Consider the following 17,822-nt stretch of genomic DNA (forward strand, 5'->3'; position numbering starts at 1 on the left):
ACGGTGAAAGAGGTGGGACCAGCCAGGGGAGTTGAGCGAAGATGGTGGCGCGCGTGGCGTGCTGCCCCCGGCCTCTACCTGTCTTTTCGCGGCGCGCGCTGGCGCTGGCGCCCAGGAGCGCGAACTCCGACGCGAGTCCCCGCCGGCTCTGACCCCGCGCCCCCGCGCGCCGCTTGCCTGGCCCGGCATGCCCCGCGCCCGCAAGGGACACGCGCTCCGGAGGGGAGGACAGCGCCGAGGTGGGGGTGAGTGCGAGGGTCCGGGGGCGGAGCCTGGGAGCTGGGGGCGGAGCGTGAGGATGGGGCGGGGCTTGGGGAAGGGTCGCGGGGGGAGGGGTCTCAGGGTACATAACTTAACGAAAGGAGCTGGGGACAGAATGAGGAGGGGGCTGAAGAATCTAGGGGCTTGAGCGGGCTGAGGGGATGAGGCACTGGGGGCTCTGAAGGACTGAGGAGGGGCACAGATGATGCGGGAGTTTGGGGGGTCTGGACAGGGCCACAGTGTGGTGAGGGTTTTGGGGGGTCTGAAGGACGGGGCCACAGTGTGGTGAGGGTTTTGGGGGGCTCTGAAGGACGGGGCCACAGTATGGTGAGAACAGGGCTGGGGTGAGGGTTTTGGGGGGCTCTGAAGGACGGGGCCACAGTGTGGTGAGAACAGGGCTGGGGTGAGGGTTTTGGGGGGCTCTGAAGGACGGGGCCACAGTATGGTGAGAACAGGGCTGGGGTGAGGGTTTTGGGGGGCTCTGAAGGACGGGGCCACAGTGTGGTGAGAACAGGGCTGGGGTGAGGGTTTTGGGGGGCTCTGAAGGACGGGGCCACAGTGTGGTGAGAACAGGGCTGGGGTGAGGGTTTTGGGGGGCTCTGAAGGACGGGGCCACAGTGTGGTGAGAACAGGGCTGGGGTGAGGGTTTTGGGGGGCTCTGAAGGACGGGGCCACAGTGTGGTGAGAACAGGGCTGGGGTGAGGTTTTGGGGGTCTGAAGGACGGGGCCACAGTATGGTGAGAACAGGGCTGGGGTGAGAGTTTTGGGGGGTCTGAAGGACGGGCCCACAGTGTGGTGAGAACAGGGGTAGGGTGAGAGTTTTGGGGGGTCTGAAGGACAGGGCCACAGTATGGTGAGGGTTTTGGGGGGTCTGAAAGACGGGGCCACAGTATGGTGAGAACAGGGCTGGGGTGAGGGTTTTGGGGGTCTGAAAGACGGGCCCACAGTGTGGTGAGAACAGGGGTAGGGTGAGAGTTTTGGGGGTCTGAAGGACAGGGCCACAGTATGGTGAGGGTTTTGGGGGTCTGAAAGACGGGGCCACAGTATGGTGAGAACAGGGCTGGGGTGAGGTTTTGGGGGCTCTGAAGGATGGGGCCACAGTGTGGTGAGAACAGGGCTGGGGTGAGGGTTTTGGGGGTCTGAAAGACGGGGCCACAGTATGGTGAGAACAGGGGTAGGGTGAGAGTTTTGGGGGGCTCTGAAGACGGGGCCACAGTGTGGTGAGAACAGGGCTGGGGTGAGGGTTTTGGGGGGCTCTGAAGGACGGGGCCACAGTGTGGTGAGAACAGGGGTAGGGTGAGGGTTTTGGGGGGTCTGAAGGACAGGGCCACAGTATGGTGAGGGTTTTGGGGGGTCTGAAAGACAGGGCCACAGTATGGTGAGAACAGGGGTAGGGTGAGAGTTTTGGGGGGCTCTGAAGGACGGGGCCACAGTGTGGTGATAACAGGGCTGGGGTGAGGGTTTTGGGGGGCTCTGAAGGACGGGGCCACAGTGTGGTGAGAACAGGGCTGGGGTGAGAGTTTTGGGGGGCTCTGAAGGACGGGCACATTATGAGCAGGGCAAGGGTGGAATGAGGGGCTTAGGGAGGGAGGTCTAGAGGACTATGAAACGAGGTACAACATGCTCAAGACACTGGTGGTGTGGTCAGTTTGGGGGTCCAGATCCCTGTGAATATGTTCAGAATAGAGATGATGTAAGAGGGCTTGGGGGAGGGGGAGTGTCTAGACCAGTGCTGCTTAAACTTTTTCCACTTAATGAACAACCCCTTTTTCACCTGAAAAATGTTTACAGGACCTTGAGATAAAATAGATTTACAAATCAAACATTTACTGATAATAAACCATAATTTCGCACCCCCACATTCAGTTATAAGATCTCCTGTGGGGTCCCAAGCCACAGTTGAAGAAACTGGGTTTAGAGGAGTGTAGGATCAGGGCAGGCTTGGGGAATCTGGGTGAGGGAGTTGGGGAGGGTTCGAGAGAGGGGAAGTTGGGGTCTTGGCGTCTCTGGGATCCTCTGGGCAAGTGTGAGAGGGCTGTGCAAAGGAGGGGGGACAGCCTGGTGTTATGGGTGTGTGAAGGGGAGGGAGGCTCAGGCTCTTGGGGTGTAGAGAGCAGTTAGCTAGGACTTTGCCCAGGAGTGAGAACTGAGTGAGGCAGACAGCCCAGGGGCCCGTGGGAAGCCGCAGGGAACCCCCAGATCTTCCTTGGAGTCACCGGTCTCCTTCCGCAGGGGAGGAGGTAGCCCTCCCTCCCCGCTCTCTCCTTTTCTGTCCACCCCTCCTCCTCTCCAGAGGTATCATGTAGCTTCTCAGTTCTAGGCTTCTGGGCACATGCCCATGGAAAACAGAGCCACGTGGATCCTGAACTTCAGCCTTTTTTCTGGGCCTGGTGCAGAGGAAGGACCCGTGGCCTGGGAGGCAGGACACCTGGCTTGTAGCGTTAGCTTTGTCTATACACTTTTTCCTTCTCATTGGGCATCTTTGTGAAGGAAGGGGACTTGCAGGTCGTGTCTCAGGAGACGTTAGAACTGTGCTTGAGGGCCAGACTCTCCTAACATTCCCTGCCTTTTTTTTCTGGTCATTCCTACCCAGGTCACTTTTGCCCTCAGCACTTGACCTTTTAATAACAACCTTAAAAGGTTTGCAAAGGCTCACCACAGCCATGGGAAGTAAGGGGTTATCCCCGTTTTACAAATGAGGAAACTGAGGTTTAGAGAGAGGAAGTCACACGTCAGCTAGTGAATGTCGGAGCCCTTCTTTTCATTATGATTACACAGCTGGTAAAGGCAGAATTAAGTCTTGGACTCTGATCTTTTGAATTAAATTTTCTTTCTTATCCAAGTCCCTTCCCGCTTGTTGGGAAACTTGCTAGACCAGGTCTGCCTCTGGCGTGCAGTATTAGCTCCCCGGCCTTCAATGATCCCTAATCCTTTCAGGGGTGGGGCCCAGGAAACAGATCCCTGGTTGATAGAGAAGGAAAGTGGGAGCCTTTGTGGCAGGTGTCTGGGAGCAGGTCCTGGAAGCTTTGCTTCTTTCCTCCTAGGCTGTCACAGAGCCAGCAAGGCGTCTCCCTACCTTATCGCGTTTGCTGGAAAGCCTGTGAAATGTGATAATTAGGGCTTTTGGCAGTCCAAGTGATGGGGCGGAACCCTTCACTTCTCCGAGGTGAGGTCCAGACCCTGGTGACTGCATCATATGGGCAGCTTAACCGCGTGGGGAAACAGGCTCTGGACAGGGAAGGTCCAGGGTCACACAGGTAGTCACAGTCAGCATTCTCCCAAGTCAGTATTCTCCCTATATTCTGCCTTTGGACAACAGGAAAAAGTAAATCTCTACATACTAGGAGGAAGGTGCTGGTTTCTGGAGTCCCTCTTCCTTGGCACATGGCTTTCCTTTGCTTTGATTCATGGCCTGATCATCTCCTTCTGTTGACTCCCCAAGTCCCCAGAGATGGGATTAAAATTCCTTGAGGAAGGAGAAGTGCGATTCTCGCTCAGGGCTCTGAGCCTGGGCCAGATCCCAGGAGAAGCTGGTGTCCCTTTGGGGTGAGGCTGGCCTCCTCCTTTCTAAGACTCCTCTCGGCTTACACAGACAGAGCTGGGAGTCTTCTCACCTTCCACCGGTGAGCCTCCATGGTGAGGCCGAATGCCAGCCTGCCCAGCAGAGCTCCCAGAGTGGCTGCCTCCCGGAGCTGTCCCTGAGGTTGGGGGGGCCCTTGGGCTGAAGCTTCCTCAGGGCAGGAGCAGATATGCTGGGCTCTCTGGGACTCGGGGAGCTCTTCCAGGCCTTGTTCATTCTGTTGACTGACATCTGAGAATGTTTGCTCAGCCCCGAACTTGTGGGTCACACCCAGTAGGTACAGGACAGGTCCGTTGGCCCCGTGGGGCTTTAAGGAAGCTGTGGTAAACTGGAAGATGGCAGCAAGTACCACCCAGCTCCACATCCAAAGGCTTCTAGGGAATATCAAGTGGCCGACTCTGGGGATCCGGTATGATTGTTCACCATGTCAGCCTGCCCCTACCCCAGCTTCAGAGCATAATCTGATACCCCCAGAGGCATCTGGGCTCTGATAACCCCTGAAAATTACCTGTATGTGTGTGGGGTGTCTGAAAGGTGGGCAGAGGGGACTGAGACTTGGGAGCTGCTGTGGAGAAAGGCTGGCAGAACGAAGGAGTCGTTACCCTGGCCGGGCTCCCGGGCCTGAACATGCCCTGATGACCACAGTTCTCCAGAATCACGCAGGCAAGGGGGGCTGGCAAACAGGCCTCGCTTCCTCCTCTGAGCTGGCGAGCCTGGCCTTCCACCCATGCTGGGGCGTTCCTCCTCCCTGGATCTTTGCCGTGCTTTGCTCCCCCTCCTAGGGAAGGAAATGGGTGTGACCACATTAGGTCCTGGAGCCCAGAGACGGGCCTTGGGGCAGTTAGGGCTAGCTGAACCCCTCATCCTGGATGAGGGCTCTGTCACTTCCAACAAAGAATGGTTAGTCGATTGAATCCCTTAGCTGACATTCGTACGGCACTCGGAGGTTTTCAAAGCATTTTACACACAATTATCTCATATGTTCCAAGTGCCCTCCCATTGCTACTCTGCCCTTTCTGTTTCTGCTCAGAGCTTCAGTTTCCCTTTTGCAGGTGACAAGGAAAGGGACTTGAGGTGAAAGTTGCATATTGAGCAGAGGGCAGATCTCTACACAGGTCACTAGTTATGGAGATCGGGGTGGAGAATAGGACTTGTGGCCCTTAGCACTAGTGACCGTTTTGAGACATTGTAGACAACCTGCCCCATTTCTCCCATCACTCTTAAATACCAAGTGAATGGTTGTCCCTTAGCACGGCTTCTTACATTTTTCCCATTTGAGACGCTTTTTCATCTGAGAAATGTTTACATGACTGAGTATATAGGTATATAAAACAGGCATACAAATCAAATATTTATTGATAACAAATTATAATTTCATGACCCCCTCTCCCCCATTCAGTTACACAACCCCATACGGGATCATGAACCACAGTTTTAAGAAGCTGGATATTAGAGAAAGCCGGCTTCAAAGAGAGTGATCAGGAGGAAATCCCTCCCTTTTGATGTGTGAGCTTTTGTGCTTGTCCCAGAAGAGGAAGCATCTACTTCCATGATACTCTGGTGGGACAGGCACTGGGCATTGAGAATTCACATAGAAGGAGAAGTGGTAGTGAACAGTATATTGGGAATCTTTTAAGAAAGTAAGGACATGCTTCCCTGAGACAGGCCAAAAGGCATCATACCACGATGTCAGTGTTGAGTTAGAGACCTCTCCCCAACGTCGGTATTCCTCCAGTAGCTTACTGTGGATCTGTTTCATTGAGTCGATGTCACTTCCTCTTTATCCCATTTATATGTTGACCTTGTACCTTCTCCTGGAGCAACAAGTTTCATAAATTCACCACGAGCTGCATTAGAGTAGGACATCGCCAAATTTGGAAAATGTAGGTATTTTAACCAAGACAAAGGGCAGAGGTGTTCCTTTGGACTTGATTTCTCCTAGTTGGCACCAGTTCTCAGCCATTAATGGTCTCATATTCCAGAAATGCTTTTCATAAGATACACATCTCTGAGCCATGGTTTTTGGGGGTCTCTCTGTTTTTTTGGAAGGATGCATAGTGACATTGAATACATTGGGTTCCCAGGTGAGAAATCCTGCTTAGCAGCTGAGACTCTGATTGTGTTTGAGACTTGAAAGAGTTTTTGTTCCACTGGTTTTCTTCTGTCCCAACAAAGAGTTGGCGAGTTCTCTTTGGGCCAGGATGGCATTACCCCATTGGTTGGAGGATGTCAGGAAGGGTAAAATTCAGAGCCCCGCAAGAGCCTTTCCTATCACAGCGTCCTAGATCTTGTGGGGTCCTGAATGAACTGGCTGTGGAAACGGGCAGATCTGAAGCGCAGTTGGGAGAGGTAATTCTTGCAGTTTGGGGCATGGGATTCTCCTCTCTGGGCCTCAGTTTGCTCATCTGTAAAATGAGGGGGTTGAACTATCTGGGTCTTCTTAGAGCTCTCAATCCGAGAGCCCCCAGGCTGACCTCCCCCATTTTGCCCCTTCCCAGGAGCTCGGAGCAGCACCCAGGCCGACTCTCCCTCCAGTGACGATGAAGCGACGAGTGAAGTGTTGAGTCATTACAGCAGTACGAGTGAGGGGGCTAGCGTTGCCGAGGAGAGCCTAGGTAAGGGGCTGAGAGTGGAGGAGGGCTGTTGGTGCCTTTGGGGTGGCCGGGAGGTCGCTCAGCACAGGGCGGGAGAGATGCAGCGTTGTTCCCCTCTCCCCAGCACCCTTTCTCAGGGGCTGGGGCCACGAAGGGGAACTGATGGGTTCCTGGGGTGGGGTCTGCAGGCAACGAAGTAGTCGATGAACAGGCCCAACAAGAGGAGCTGGAGGAGAAGCTCAAGGAGCGCATTGACGATGTGGCCGACAAGAGGTACTTGTCTGTGTGGGGAGGGCGCTGGCACCCCCTCTCTCCTGCCCCTTTTCTCTTTGGGAGCCCAGAGGGCGGCCCCATCATCTCCATGGGAGCTCTCACCTCTGTGGCTGGATGCCCCGGTGCTCTCTCGGCTGTGTTCCATGCTTGTGTTCAGTGCCCCAGTCTTTGTACATCCCCAGCTACACCCTTGGGCCCAACTTGGGCTTCTGCGTGCCTCTGTGTCCTTCAGTCTGGGTGGCCCCAGAGCCTCGAGGGTGACGCGACCTGTGCCCGACCTTCAGTCTCATTCTCCTCCAGTGCCAAGACCAGGCAGGGTGCTTTGGAGAGCCTGCGCCTGGCATTCTCCTCCCGGGTGCTCCTGGACTTCCTGCTGGAGCGGCGCCTCACCCTCACCGACTCCCTCGAAAAGTGCCTTAAGAAAGGTTTGACTTGGTCTTCTGGCCCTTCCCACCCCAGCCCTGTCCCAGCTCCTCTTGCCTCTGAGTGAGGCCGGCCTCGGGGTGAGAGGGGAGTCTGTGGGAGGCAGGGCTTCTGCTGGCAGCCTTCTCCTGGGGCCCATGGGCTCTCGCTCAGGGGCTCGACAACCTCCTTTGCAGGGAAAGGAGAGGAACAGTCTCTTGCTGCAACTGTGCTGACCCTCCTGTGCCTTCAGCTGGGTTCGGGGCCGGAAGGGGAGGAGCTCTTCCGGAGCCTGCGGCCCCTGCTCATCAGCATCCTCACCGATACCTCTGCCAATCTTGGAGCGCGGCACAGTGTGAGCATCTCCTGTTCTCCCCGGGGCTCCCCTCCTCCCTCTGGGCCTGGGCAGCTTAGGGACCGTCAGCTTTGGGTGACAGCTAACAAACCCCATCTGTTATAGGGGAGCAAACTTAGGCTCCCAGGGCTTGGCTAGGGGAGCGGGGCACGGCAGCGAGGAAGAGAAGCCCGGGGTTCTCGGATGGCCTGCAGCCTCTGGCTCATTTTAAAAACTCCTTGTTGTTATGATGGAGTTGCCCAATGTCTCTGGACTTAGACACAAAACAGAAAAGGCATTCTAAGATGCTCCGACTTCCTGAGCATGTATTCAGCCGATCCTGTTGGTTCTCCTCCGGCCGAGCCTGGAAGGCACTGACTGATGTGTAGGGACAGAAGGGGGACGCGCGGGAAGCCCCGAGGCCGGGGCTGCAGTTAAGAATTGGCCCAGAGGGGGCCCTGGTGTCCCGAGGGTCATGAGTCTTTAGCGAGGCCATGAGTACAACCCCCTCATTTTACAGATGAGGAAACTGAGGCTGAGAGCTGAAGTGACTTCTCTGTAGCCAGGGGTCTGAGGCCTGGGTTATTGAGAGTCTGACCCCTGCCCTGCTCTCCCCCGCAGTGTGCCTCAGCCCTCGGGATGTGCTGTTACATCGCTGCTGCCGACGTGGAGGTGAGTGCCCAGAGCGTTCCCTGGTGCCCCCAGCAGGTGTGACGGAGCCGGCCTCCCACAGAGGCGCCTATGACACCTGGCCCACCTTCTCTCTTCCCCCAGGACCTCATCTCCTGCCTAGCCTGCCTTGAGGGCATCTTCACTGGGGCCTGTAGGGAGGAGTCCTCCTCAGCCCTGGCACCCCTCCAAGCCCTGCATTGCTGTGCCCTCCAGGCCTGGGCCTTACTCCTCACAATCTGCCCGGGCACCCACATCAGCAGGGTTCTGGACAGGTATGTGGGGCAGTGGGGAGGAGGGAGAGCAAGGGGGAAAGGCCCGCTTGTCCTTCTCCCCATCCTTGGCCGTGTCCCTAACCCTCTCATGGCCTCAGGTCTGGGATCTGCCCCAACAGGAGCTGAATTTCTACTGTAAATAGAATGAGTTTCCAAAGGTGGTGGTGCTTTTAAATGGAACATTTTAGATTTGAGACTAGGTTTTCTGAGGCCACGTACAGTGCTCTTTCCATTAAAATACATTGCCTAGATTCGCTCTCCTGCAGGGAAATAGAGCAAGATATAGCTGCCATTTTCTTTAGTTGCTTAGCAGAAGGGGGGGGGGATCTCGGAAGGGATGGAGATTTCCAGATACTGGCAGTGAGGAGCCATGAGGTTAAGCAGAACCCGTCCACTTGCCTCTTCCCCCAAATTCCTGTAACGAGTAAGAAGCTTTTGCCTGTCCCGGGGTGAGGGGAGCCGTTAGTGTTTACTCACCTGGTGCCCCCTGCCCTTGCACAGCCAGCTGCCCCTGCTGCCCCAGCTCCTCTCCAGCGACAGCGTTCACCTTCGCATCGCAGCCGGGGAGACGATCGCCTTGCTCTTTGAGTTGGGCCGAGACCTAGAGGTACCAGGAGCAGCGGGTGGGAGGGGACCTCGTGCTGGGACCAGGAGCGGAAGTTGGGGCCTGTGGTTGGGGGCTGGGATCACCTGGGGAGGGTGGGATGGGGCAGGTAGAGAAAGCAGGACTGCCCCAAGCCTCCCTGTCCAACGCGTCTTCCTCAGGAGGACTTCCTGTATGAGGACACCGATAGCCTGTGCAGCACCCTCCGAGCCCTGGCCACGGACAGCAACAAATACCGGGCCAAGGCCGATCGCCGCAAACAGCGCTCCATCTTCCGGGACGTGCTGCACTTCATTGAGGTGGGGAGCCCCTCGGACCCACGTGCACACCAGAGCCCGTGTGGAGCCAGGGATGACGGTCATCACACCACGTTTTTCCTCCTCTCCCTGGTTTTTAGAACCAGAACCTGGCGTGGGGCCCTGGATTCAGCTCCGCCTGCCGGGGTTTGAGTCCTTGAGCCCACCCGCAGCCAGTGCTGACTAATCACCGGCGCTGTCCTAGGTGCTGGCGCAGTGGTCCCCTCCCTCTGGGTCCCCCTGACACCGCACGTTCTGCTGCCCTAAGATGCCAAGGGTCTTGTGGGCCCTCCTAGGTCTCAGTGCTCTCTGCCCCTGCAGGGAGGCTCCTCGGGCCGTCTTGTGTGTCCAGCCCCCCCCACTGTCGGCACGGAGGGACGTTAATGTGGATTAACACCTCTGGGTGCCCTGGGCTTGTCTCGTAAGGGGGAAGGCCTGGGGAAGGCTTGGTTTCTGCCCCCCGGCCTAGTAGAGGAGGGAAGCATAAACCTGACCGTTATTCTGTGAGCTCAGTGGGGACGACCTCAGCCCCTCTCCTTCACCAGCATAGAGAAAGGGCGGAGAATGAGTTCCTGGGGATTAACAGCCTTTTCCTTGGTCGTGTTCGCCAGACTGGAGAGTGTCAGGAAGAGACAATCAAGTTTGGGCTGGAATGTATGTATGTGGACAGCTGGGTGCGACGCCGGACGTATGCAGCATTTAAGGAGACCTTGGGCTCTGGGGTCCTCCACCACCTCCAGGTACTGTCCTGGGACCCTCCTTGCCCCGATCCTCCCTCCCCCATCTCCCAAAGGCCTGGCACTCCTTTGATTCACGTTGACCCCTTGGTTCTCCCAGAACAATGAACTTCTTCGAGACATCTTTGACTTGGGGCCGGTGCTAGTGCTGGACGCTGCGGCCATGAAAGCCAGCAAGATTTCCCGCTTTGAGAAGGTTTGTGGCGGTCCTGACCTCCCCATTGACTCATTTTCCTTCCGCCTCCCACCCTACCTGTGCCATCTTTTTGTTTGGCCTGTTTGACCAGAGGGCCAGTGGGTTGGGAAGAGGGGCAGGACCTCTTAGAACTTCCCCCTTTCAGGGAGACACACCATGCTCATCCCTCTTGGGCCAAGTTCGGGGGTGGAAAGCACCCCCAGCTTGCCCCTAAGCGGCCTCTCCTCTATTTTCCAGCACCTCTACAATTCAGCTGCCTTCAAAGCCCGGACGAAAGCGCGTAGTCGTGTACGGGATAAGCGCGCCGATGTGCTCTGAGTGCCAGGCTCCCCCTGGCCTTGGGGCTGGGTGAGGAGGCTGCTCCCAGCCCAGTTTTTATACAGAAAAACAATGTCACAACGCTTTACATCTTGTGGCCTGGCTCCCTGAGGGCCTGCGCTTTATTTTTTTAATGACAAAACCAAATAAAGGTGTCAGGGTGGGAGGGCTGCCAGGAGCAGGGCTGCCCTGGTCTCTCCCCGACCCCCTGCCCTCAGCTCCCCTTTCCTCCAGCCCTCTTCCTTCAGTCCCATCTCTCCTGCTGGGCCAGGTTTGATTTGGGCCATGGGAAGATCGATTACCTTCTGTGCCTGACTGTTCTCAGGGGATGAGGTACTGATGTCACAATGATGTCAAGGAAGGAGAGAATGCAGATTCCCAGACTGAGGAGGAAGTGGGGGGAATCGTCTCTCCCTCTCCTCTGGGTGCTCTTCCCCCTGGATTGACCAACCACTCCGTCTCCCTAGGAGAGAGCTGGATGATGTACCCGGAGAGGTCCCGTCACCTGGAGCGGTCCCTCCTCAGGCTGGGATGCTCCTCCTCTTCCTCCTCCAGTCCATAACACATACTCAGTATGGCCTCCACCCTCCCACACCTTGGCTATGCTGGAGCGGGGAGGGAAGCAGGGAAGGGGGCTTTCTGGAATGTACGTATGTGTTGATTTTATAAGAAGATTAATATTAGAGATGATTAAATGAGAGCATACCTTGGCTTCCATCTTTTGCCTCAGTTGTGCTCTTCTGTACCTACTCCCGGCTGGCCCTTTGGACCCACCTGGGCAGGAGGGAAGAAGCGGAGCTGGTTCCCCAGCCTTCGTTCCTGACTGTGTAAGGGGAGAAGGTCGCAGAGCAGATTGTTGCTTTTCCCCCATGGAGCCCCTGGCTACCCAGGGAACAAGTGCTTTCAGGGTGACCTCAATGATGTGGCCAGGCCAGGCTTTGGGCTGGGGCTGGGGATACTCTCTCCTCTGGACTCCGACACCTCCTTTCCCTCCCACAAACTGGGCCATATTTGTATGGTTTCCCTTGCCCTCGCATCCCTGTGAGGCTGCTTCTCAGTCAGCTCCCTGGTCTCCCGCTGTAGCAGAGCCGTTGGCCTGAGGGAGCAGGCCCTGTCCGGGAGCCCTCAGCTCCTCGGGGAGAGCTGGGGAATGGGTTGGATCCGTCTCCCCCGAGGCCGAGCCTCTGCAGGGTGGCTCGGAGCACTTGGCTGGTCCATGGAGGGAAGGCAGAGCAGCTATTTTGGGAAGGCCTCAGACAGAGACTTGAGCTCGCTCTATCTGGGATGCAGACAGTGGGTGAGTGGCGGCCTGGCCAGAAGGTGTTGACAGGAGGAGAGGCTGCGAGGGGGGGCAGGGAGGCTTCCTCTATCCCTTTTCAGATGCTTCATTGCCTCCAGAAACATGTTGCCCTTATTACTTGGGCCCTTGAACAGGAGCTTTGACCTGGGGCCCAGCGACCCCTGATCCCCAGCTTCCTCGCCTTTTCTAGACAGGGCAAAGCCTCAGTGGCCTGGCGTGGCGGCCGAAGTCCTGGACAGGGGAGTCGGGAGACACTGGCTCTCCCCTTCCTTTCATGTTTCACCCTATGTGGGGCTCTCCTCACAACTGGCGTTTAATCTTAGCCTCTAGACCAGTGACTAATAAAAGGCAAGCCACCCGTGCCTCAGTTTCCCCAAGGCGGATGGTGATATTTGCATGATCCATGTGTTGTGAGGCAACTTGCGAATCCTGCGGGGGCTGGGGGCTCTCCCACCTTTCTCTCCAGGCTGTGTTGGGTTGGCAGGCTACAGGATCCGCTCATAGGTAAGTGAGGACAGGCTTAAGACTGAGCCATTTATTGATATAAAAAATGTACTGTAGAAACATATAAATGGGGAGGGTGCGGTTGGGCACATAATTATGGGCCGCAGGCGTCGCCCGCCGCCGTCCTCGAGCACGGGCAGAGGGTCCCCGGCCCGAGCCTGGGGGCAGAGGAGGCCGCCAAGGCCGGCTCCCTGCTCAGCTAAGGCCCCGAGCGTCGCTGCCGTTGAGCCGTCGCCACTGGTTGAGGCTGGCCAGCCGGAGCTTGAGCAGCGTCTCCTCCTGCACCTGGAGCGTGTGGGCCAGGACCCGCAGGGACTCGCTCTGCAGCACTGGGACAGGTGGGAGAGAGAAGCCCGCACTCCTGGGGTTCCACCATGGCCACCCTCTCCCTCCTGCCCGGCCTGTGATCATCCATGGGAATAACCGGATTATCCCAGCCTAATCCGGCTTCCTGAAACCTCCCAGCTGGCGTGTAGAACCTCGAAGCCCGGGGATTGACAAGAGCAGAGCCTTGTCAGGAGACCTCGGCTTCGAACCATCTGCCGTTTTTTACTAGCTGGGGGACGCGTGGCTCTCCGGACCTCTGAGCAGAGTAGAAAAGGTTCCTCTCTCCCCCGCCTCCCCCCCCCCCCAGATTTATTAACTTGGGGATCCTTTGCTGTTGGACTCTTTTCTCCAGCAGGTAGCTGAGAGGGGAGTGTCGCCAATGACCCTATTTGACCCTCCCTTTCCCCCCATCGCTCCCTGACCCTGGTACCGCTCAGGTAGACAGCCAGGATGGCAAGGGCAAGGCAGGTGAGGATGAGCAGCGCCAGCAGCAACAAGAAGGCCCCGCGCCCGTGGGCTGGGTTGCAGCCAGCCTGGACGCAGAGGGAGGGGGGCAGTATGCCCATGAGTTCTTCCCATTGCTGAGAGGTCGGCTCATCGGACAGGTAGGGATGCAGGGATGCTGGAGGAGACAGAGGTGTGACGTTACCCTCACTCCCTTCCTCTGCCCACATTTTGGAGAGAAATCGTGGCCATACCTCCGTTGTGCAGGTCACTGATGGACTCCACAGGGTGCAGGCTGACCTCAGTGAGGTGGCTGGGTGGAATGGTCCCAGTGCTTGGGCTCACCATAATGGGCAGGATGGCATCTGTGAGGGAAAGAGCTGCTGGGCTGAGCAGCTGAAGTAGGAGGCCTCCCCACTCCCCCCAACCCCGGGGACATTGTTCTTTCCCTCAGCACAGGCCTTGGGTCAGGGTAGAAAGTCATCCCGTCCATCTTCTCCCCACCCACCAGCGCCGGGTCATTGGAGTCCAAGAGAATTTCACACGTATTCTTGGAGCCAGCGCCCCAGATCCAGTCCCCTTCCCCTTGCCCTGCCCTTAAGTCCACAGGATTAGTTTTGGTTTCCTCCCTCCCCCTCATCCCCGTTCTCCCCAGCCTGCACCCACTCTGATTCCCCAGCCAGGCTAGGACAGAACCACTGAGTGCCACATTTACACAGCCTGAATACTGATGGGAGATTTGGAGGAAAGAAGGGAGACACTTCCTGTATGTGGGAGCCCCGATCTGCTCTCTGAGCAGACATTGCACCTGAGCTCGGGGAGTTCCTACTGGACCCCTTCCTCTGCCATCTCCCAATCTGAGGGAAAACCAGACCCTCCTGGGTGCACAGGCTCAGGCAGCCCCTCGCCCAGGGAAGAGGGAACTGTCAGGGGCAGCCAATCATGAAGGGCTTCTGGAGGTGACGGGGTACTTGGTTATGCTGTACGAGGAAGCCTCAGCGTCAGCCCTCAAGGAAACTAATCATTCAGACCTGGACCGCAGCTTCTGGAGTCTTAAAGGCCTTGTATCTCAGACACAAGGACACAGTCACCCCGGAGGCCAGGAAGTGAGGAGTGATGGGAAGGAGTGAGGAGCTCCCAGGGCACAGATGAAGATGTTAGGGTCCACATAGGGGATGCAGCCAGGGCTCCTTGTGCCCCATGGATCTGACCTACCTGGAGCAGCTTAAGAGAGCCAAAGCCACAGCTATCCTACTGTCCCAGACTCATGCCTCTGCCCGCCTCCGGTAGCCTTAGCTTCCTCCCACTGGGACTGGAACCCATGGCTATTCCAGAAGCACACAGCTGCCCAGGTTGCTACCTCCACTCTTAAACCCTCCCACCCCTGGCCCTGTCTTGGCAGGCAGACCCGTCTCCCAAGCGTTGTCCCTTTGCAGAAAGAACATAGGTACAGTAGGGCAGGGATGCCATGTCCCGGGGTACCTTCTCTCCAACGTGATGGGCCAGATTGGGAATTACGGTGAGAAAGCCGGGTGTCTTGGGGAAAAGCTGTCCCTGTTTCCTCAGAAAGGTTGGACTGGGGGAATCCATGGTAGATAGGATGCCCCATGCTTGATAGGAAAGCGAAGGTCAGCTTGGGCTCATAATGACAAAGAAAGGGGGGCTCCTACTCTATGCTTTCTCCCCCAGTTCCTGGAGACAAGCAAATGGCCCATCTAAAACGGCTCATCTTCACTTCTTAGATCTCAGTGAGGAGAATCCATTTGAATTCTTCCCAGTTCAACTTAGGCATTGGGAAGCCTCCCCAGCCCAGTACCTTCCACTCCTAAGGCTCTGGGATCCCTGTCCAGTTCTGCCTGCCCAGCTCCCCACCACCACCCACCTACCTTACCTTCTCGGGCCTCCCCAGGCATGGTCAGGTGTGGTGGTCAGTGGGGTTGGGGCCAGATGGGTAGTGCCCTGGGCAAGGGGGAGGAGTAGAGGCAGCAGCCAGCACCTCTCAAAACTCCTGTCCAGGCCACTGGCTTCCCAGAGCACGTTTGCCCAGTCTAGAAATAGTCCTGAGCTCAGCCTAGAGGGGGTTATATTTAGAGGAGGCGGGACTAAGTAGGGTGGGAGAAGAGGGGGTGAGAGCAATCAGAAGTCCCGGGAAAGGCAATGGGGCCCAAGCATTCTGGCGTGGGAGCGCAGACTGGTATCATAATTGAGAGCTGGAAAGGAACTGGGAGATCATCTAACAGGCCCCCTCATCTTACAGCCCAGGACACAGAAGAGCAGAGAAGGGAGGCACTTGTCCAAAACCAGCTAGTTAGGAAGCGGCAGAGCTGGGATCCACACGGGGGCCTCGTTCCAAGCCCATTCCTGTGTTACACCATATTACTTCTCTGCTCCAGCTCGAGGTGGTGAGGGGGGGGCGCATTCTGTTTCTGAATGTCCCTGTTTATTTTTGGTGCAGTTCAGGCTAAGGGCAGCTGGTGGTGATCTGCTCTTTGCCCAGCCAGAGGGTCCTGGGATACCCCAGAAATGTTCTACGAGGAGCTGGCCCCCAGCCTCCCAGCTGACCCGACCCAGAGGGTGTCACAGGAGCCACTGTGCCCCACCATGATCTAGCTCTTCACGATCATTCACATATTCTCATGTATACACACACATGTCTAACACTTATATAGCCTTTTACAAAGCACTTAGATACACATCATCTCATTTGATCCTCATGACAACCCTGGAAGGTAGGTACTATTAATCCTCATTTTAGACACAAGGAAACTGAGGATGAAAATGGTTAGAACATTATCCAGAGTTTTTGAGGCAAGATTAGAATCCAGGTTTTCTCAATCCCAAATCTGGGGATTGTATCATCTAGCTTGCCTCAGTACATAGAATCATGGAACTCAAAGAGATCTTAGCAATAGCCTAGTCCATCCCCCCTGATTTTTTATAAATGAAGAAACTGAGGTTGGAAGAGATTATGACTTGTTCAAGCAGCAGAGTCAGAATCTGAACTGAGGGCTCCTGGTTCTATAGATCCAGCGATTGTAAGAGCCTCCTGACTCATCTGTCTTTAACACAAAAGTTCTGAACCCATTTTTATTTTGAAGACTCCTTTGTCTGCTAAAACTTATCAGAATGAATTTTTTTGGGGGTAAAACAATTGGGGTTAAATGACTTATGCAGGGTCACACAGCTAATGTGTTAAATATCTGAGACCGGACTTCCTTAGAATGTTTTTAAATGGATAAAATAAAATACATTGGACTAGAAAAGAAACCAAAGGTTAGTGTGAAAATGAAGGCATCAATTTTTTTCCCATTCAAATTATAGGCCTCCTATAATCCATCTATAGACTTATTGGGTGCCCCTTCTCTGCAGTCTCTCCATTCCATTTGGCATATGCTAAAAGTCCTGGAGAGGATAAAATGGCCAGAGATGCGCGCTTGTGCTTCTGTGCCCATTCCGTACAGTGTCCTCCCCCTCCCATAGCCCTGCAAGCTAAAGCTCTACCCAGCAGCCAGGCCCGTGGACCTTGTTCAGCATCCTCTGGGCGTCTATGTGGATAACCTGCTCCCCAATGAGTCACAACTAGGAACCAACCAGGGGTTGATGGGAAGAGACATAAAACCATAGCGTTAACAGAGCATTAGAAGTGAGTGACAAGAAATATCAAATGCAGGGTGTGTGTGAGTGTGTGAAACTCCTCCTGTAGAAACCTCAGAGTAATACAGCGTTGGATGTATTGCAATAACCTTGCACACCCACACATACATTCAAGCAACGATGTACATTATATACTTTTCACACAGATACAACTCTACACCTGTGCGTTTATCTGGGCCAACCGGCGCTGATAGTTCTCAAAGGCCTTACGAGGTTGCAAAAGGGATGTTATACCAAGAACTAAAGATGTCCATAGCTGTGTCCACACTTGTACATATTATTGCACAGCCTCTTCTCACAAAATCCTACAATATCACGGCTTGGAGGCAACTTAATCTTGTCCAAGCCCTTCGTTGTACAGAGTGGGAAATGGACTCAGAGAGCCAAATAGAATTGTTTCTAGTCGTACGGACAGCAAGGGATCTGCAGCCAAAGTTCAGGTCTCCTAACTTCCACCCTGAGGTATTCCCCATCCTCCCCATTCCCACCTCAGCAGCTTTGGGGAAAGAGATGTAGGGGACCCTATACCCTGAGAAGGATTAAGTCTTATATATAAAGATACTTATATAATATGTACAAACACATTTCCATATCTATATAATCACAGCTAGATCTCAATGAATGAAAATAAGGAATCTCCTGAAGTGGCAGGCATTTGAATGTGTGTTATTTGAAGCCATACTTTTGTATAAATTATTATATACATAATATATTATTGCATTGCATATTATATCATATATATTATTTAAGATATATAATATATATGATTTAAGATATCTACATATATATTATATGGATGATATATAATTATATATTATATAAATTTTTTATTCTATACATTATAACACACTATAATATATATTAGTACAATATATATTATAATTATGTCTAGTAATTTACTTCAGCTCAGTGAAACAGGTGGTAACAATGCAAGTAACCGAATTACTTCAGGGGAATATGTCATTTTCACCAATCAGGGACCTAGAAGTAAACAGGTGTGGGAGCTCACACACATGTAGACACACCTATACCCACCTAGCACCTTGCTATGTAT

At 54.8% G+C, this 17,822-nt stretch overlaps 2 protein-coding genes across 5 annotated transcripts; one reads left to right on the forward strand and one right to left on the reverse strand.

Annotated features, from left to right (window-relative positions):
* The first annotated feature begins 34 nt into the window (after positions 1 to 34).
* On the forward strand, positions 35 to 11,256 carry IFRD2 (interferon related developmental regulator 2). Its single transcript, XM_051986050.1, has 12 exons — positions 35 to 245; positions 6,340 to 6,456; positions 6,624 to 6,708; positions 7,009 to 7,133; positions 7,308 to 7,465; positions 8,066 to 8,116; positions 8,219 to 8,388; positions 8,890 to 8,995; positions 9,154 to 9,291; positions 9,900 to 10,028; positions 10,126 to 10,221; positions 10,459 to 11,256. Exons 1-12 carry the CDS (start codon positions 188 to 190, stop codon positions 10,537 to 10,539), a joined length of 1,314 nt encoding a protein of 437 aa, XP_051842010.1. The 5' UTR covers positions 35 to 187; the 3' UTR covers positions 10,540 to 11,256.
* A 1,092-nt stretch (positions 11,257 to 12,348) lies between these two features.
* Positions 12,349 to 15,173, reverse strand: LSMEM2 (leucine rich single-pass membrane protein 2). Of its 4 annotated transcripts, none has more exons than XM_051986075.1 (5): positions 15,001 to 15,173; positions 14,597 to 14,724; positions 13,369 to 13,494; positions 13,101 to 13,292; positions 12,349 to 12,672 (listed from the first exon to the last, which is right to left on the reverse strand). In XM_051986075.1, exons 2-5 carry the CDS (start codon positions 14,721 to 14,723, stop codon positions 12,539 to 12,541), a joined length of 579 nt encoding a protein of 192 aa, XP_051842035.1. In that variant the 5' UTR covers position 14,724; positions 15,001 to 15,173; the 3' UTR covers positions 12,349 to 12,538. The 4 variants fall into 4 exon arrangements, with proteins under 4 accessions (XP_051842035.1, XP_051842043.1, XP_051842053.1 ...); XM_051986083.1 differs by having other exon boundaries at positions 13,369 to 13,479; positions 15,001 to 15,172; XM_051986093.1 differs by lacking the exon at positions 14,597 to 14,724 and having other exon boundaries at positions 13,369 to 13,479; positions 15,006 to 15,171.
* Positions 15,174 to 17,822: the final 2,649 nt, after the last annotated feature.

The sequence above is a fragment of the Antechinus flavipes genome, chromosome 1 (genome assembly GCF_016432865.1).
Source record: "Antechinus flavipes isolate AdamAnt ecotype Samford, QLD, Australia chromosome 1, AdamAnt_v2, whole genome shotgun sequence".
NCBI classification, from domain to species: domain Eukaryota; kingdom Metazoa; phylum Chordata; class Mammalia; order Dasyuromorphia; family Dasyuridae; genus Antechinus; species Antechinus flavipes.

What these genes read in the sequence shown, in the direction of transcription:
- IFRD2 (XM_051986050.1), top strand. Translation starts at nt 188, where the DNA reads ATGCCCCGCGCCCGCAAGGGACACGCGCTCCGGAGGGGAGGACAGCGC. An exon ending in ATCTTGGAGCGCGGCACAGT is followed by an intron (nt 7,466 to 8,065) that starts GTGAGCATCTCC and finishes TCTCCCCCGCAG; the next exon opens with TGTGCCTCAGCCCTCGGGAT. An exon ending in AGTTGGGCCGAGACCTAGAG is followed by an intron (nt 8,996 to 9,153) that starts GTACCAGGAGCA and finishes CGTCTTCCTCAG; the next exon opens with GAGGACTTCCTGTATGAGGA.
- LSMEM2 (XM_051986075.1), bottom strand. Translation starts at nt 14,723, where the DNA reads ATGGGGCATCCTATCTACCATGGATTCCCCCAGTCCAACCTTTCTGAG. An exon ending in CCCATCACGTTGGAGAGAAG is followed by an intron (nt 13,495 to 14,596) that starts GTACCCCGGGAC and finishes TCAGCCCAGCAG; the next exon opens with CTCTTTCCCTCACAGATGCC. An exon ending in CCTGGCTGTCTACCTGAGCG is followed by an intron (nt 12,673 to 13,100) that starts GTACCAGGGTCA and finishes CACCTGTCCCAG; the next exon opens with TGCTGCAGAGCGAGTCCCTG.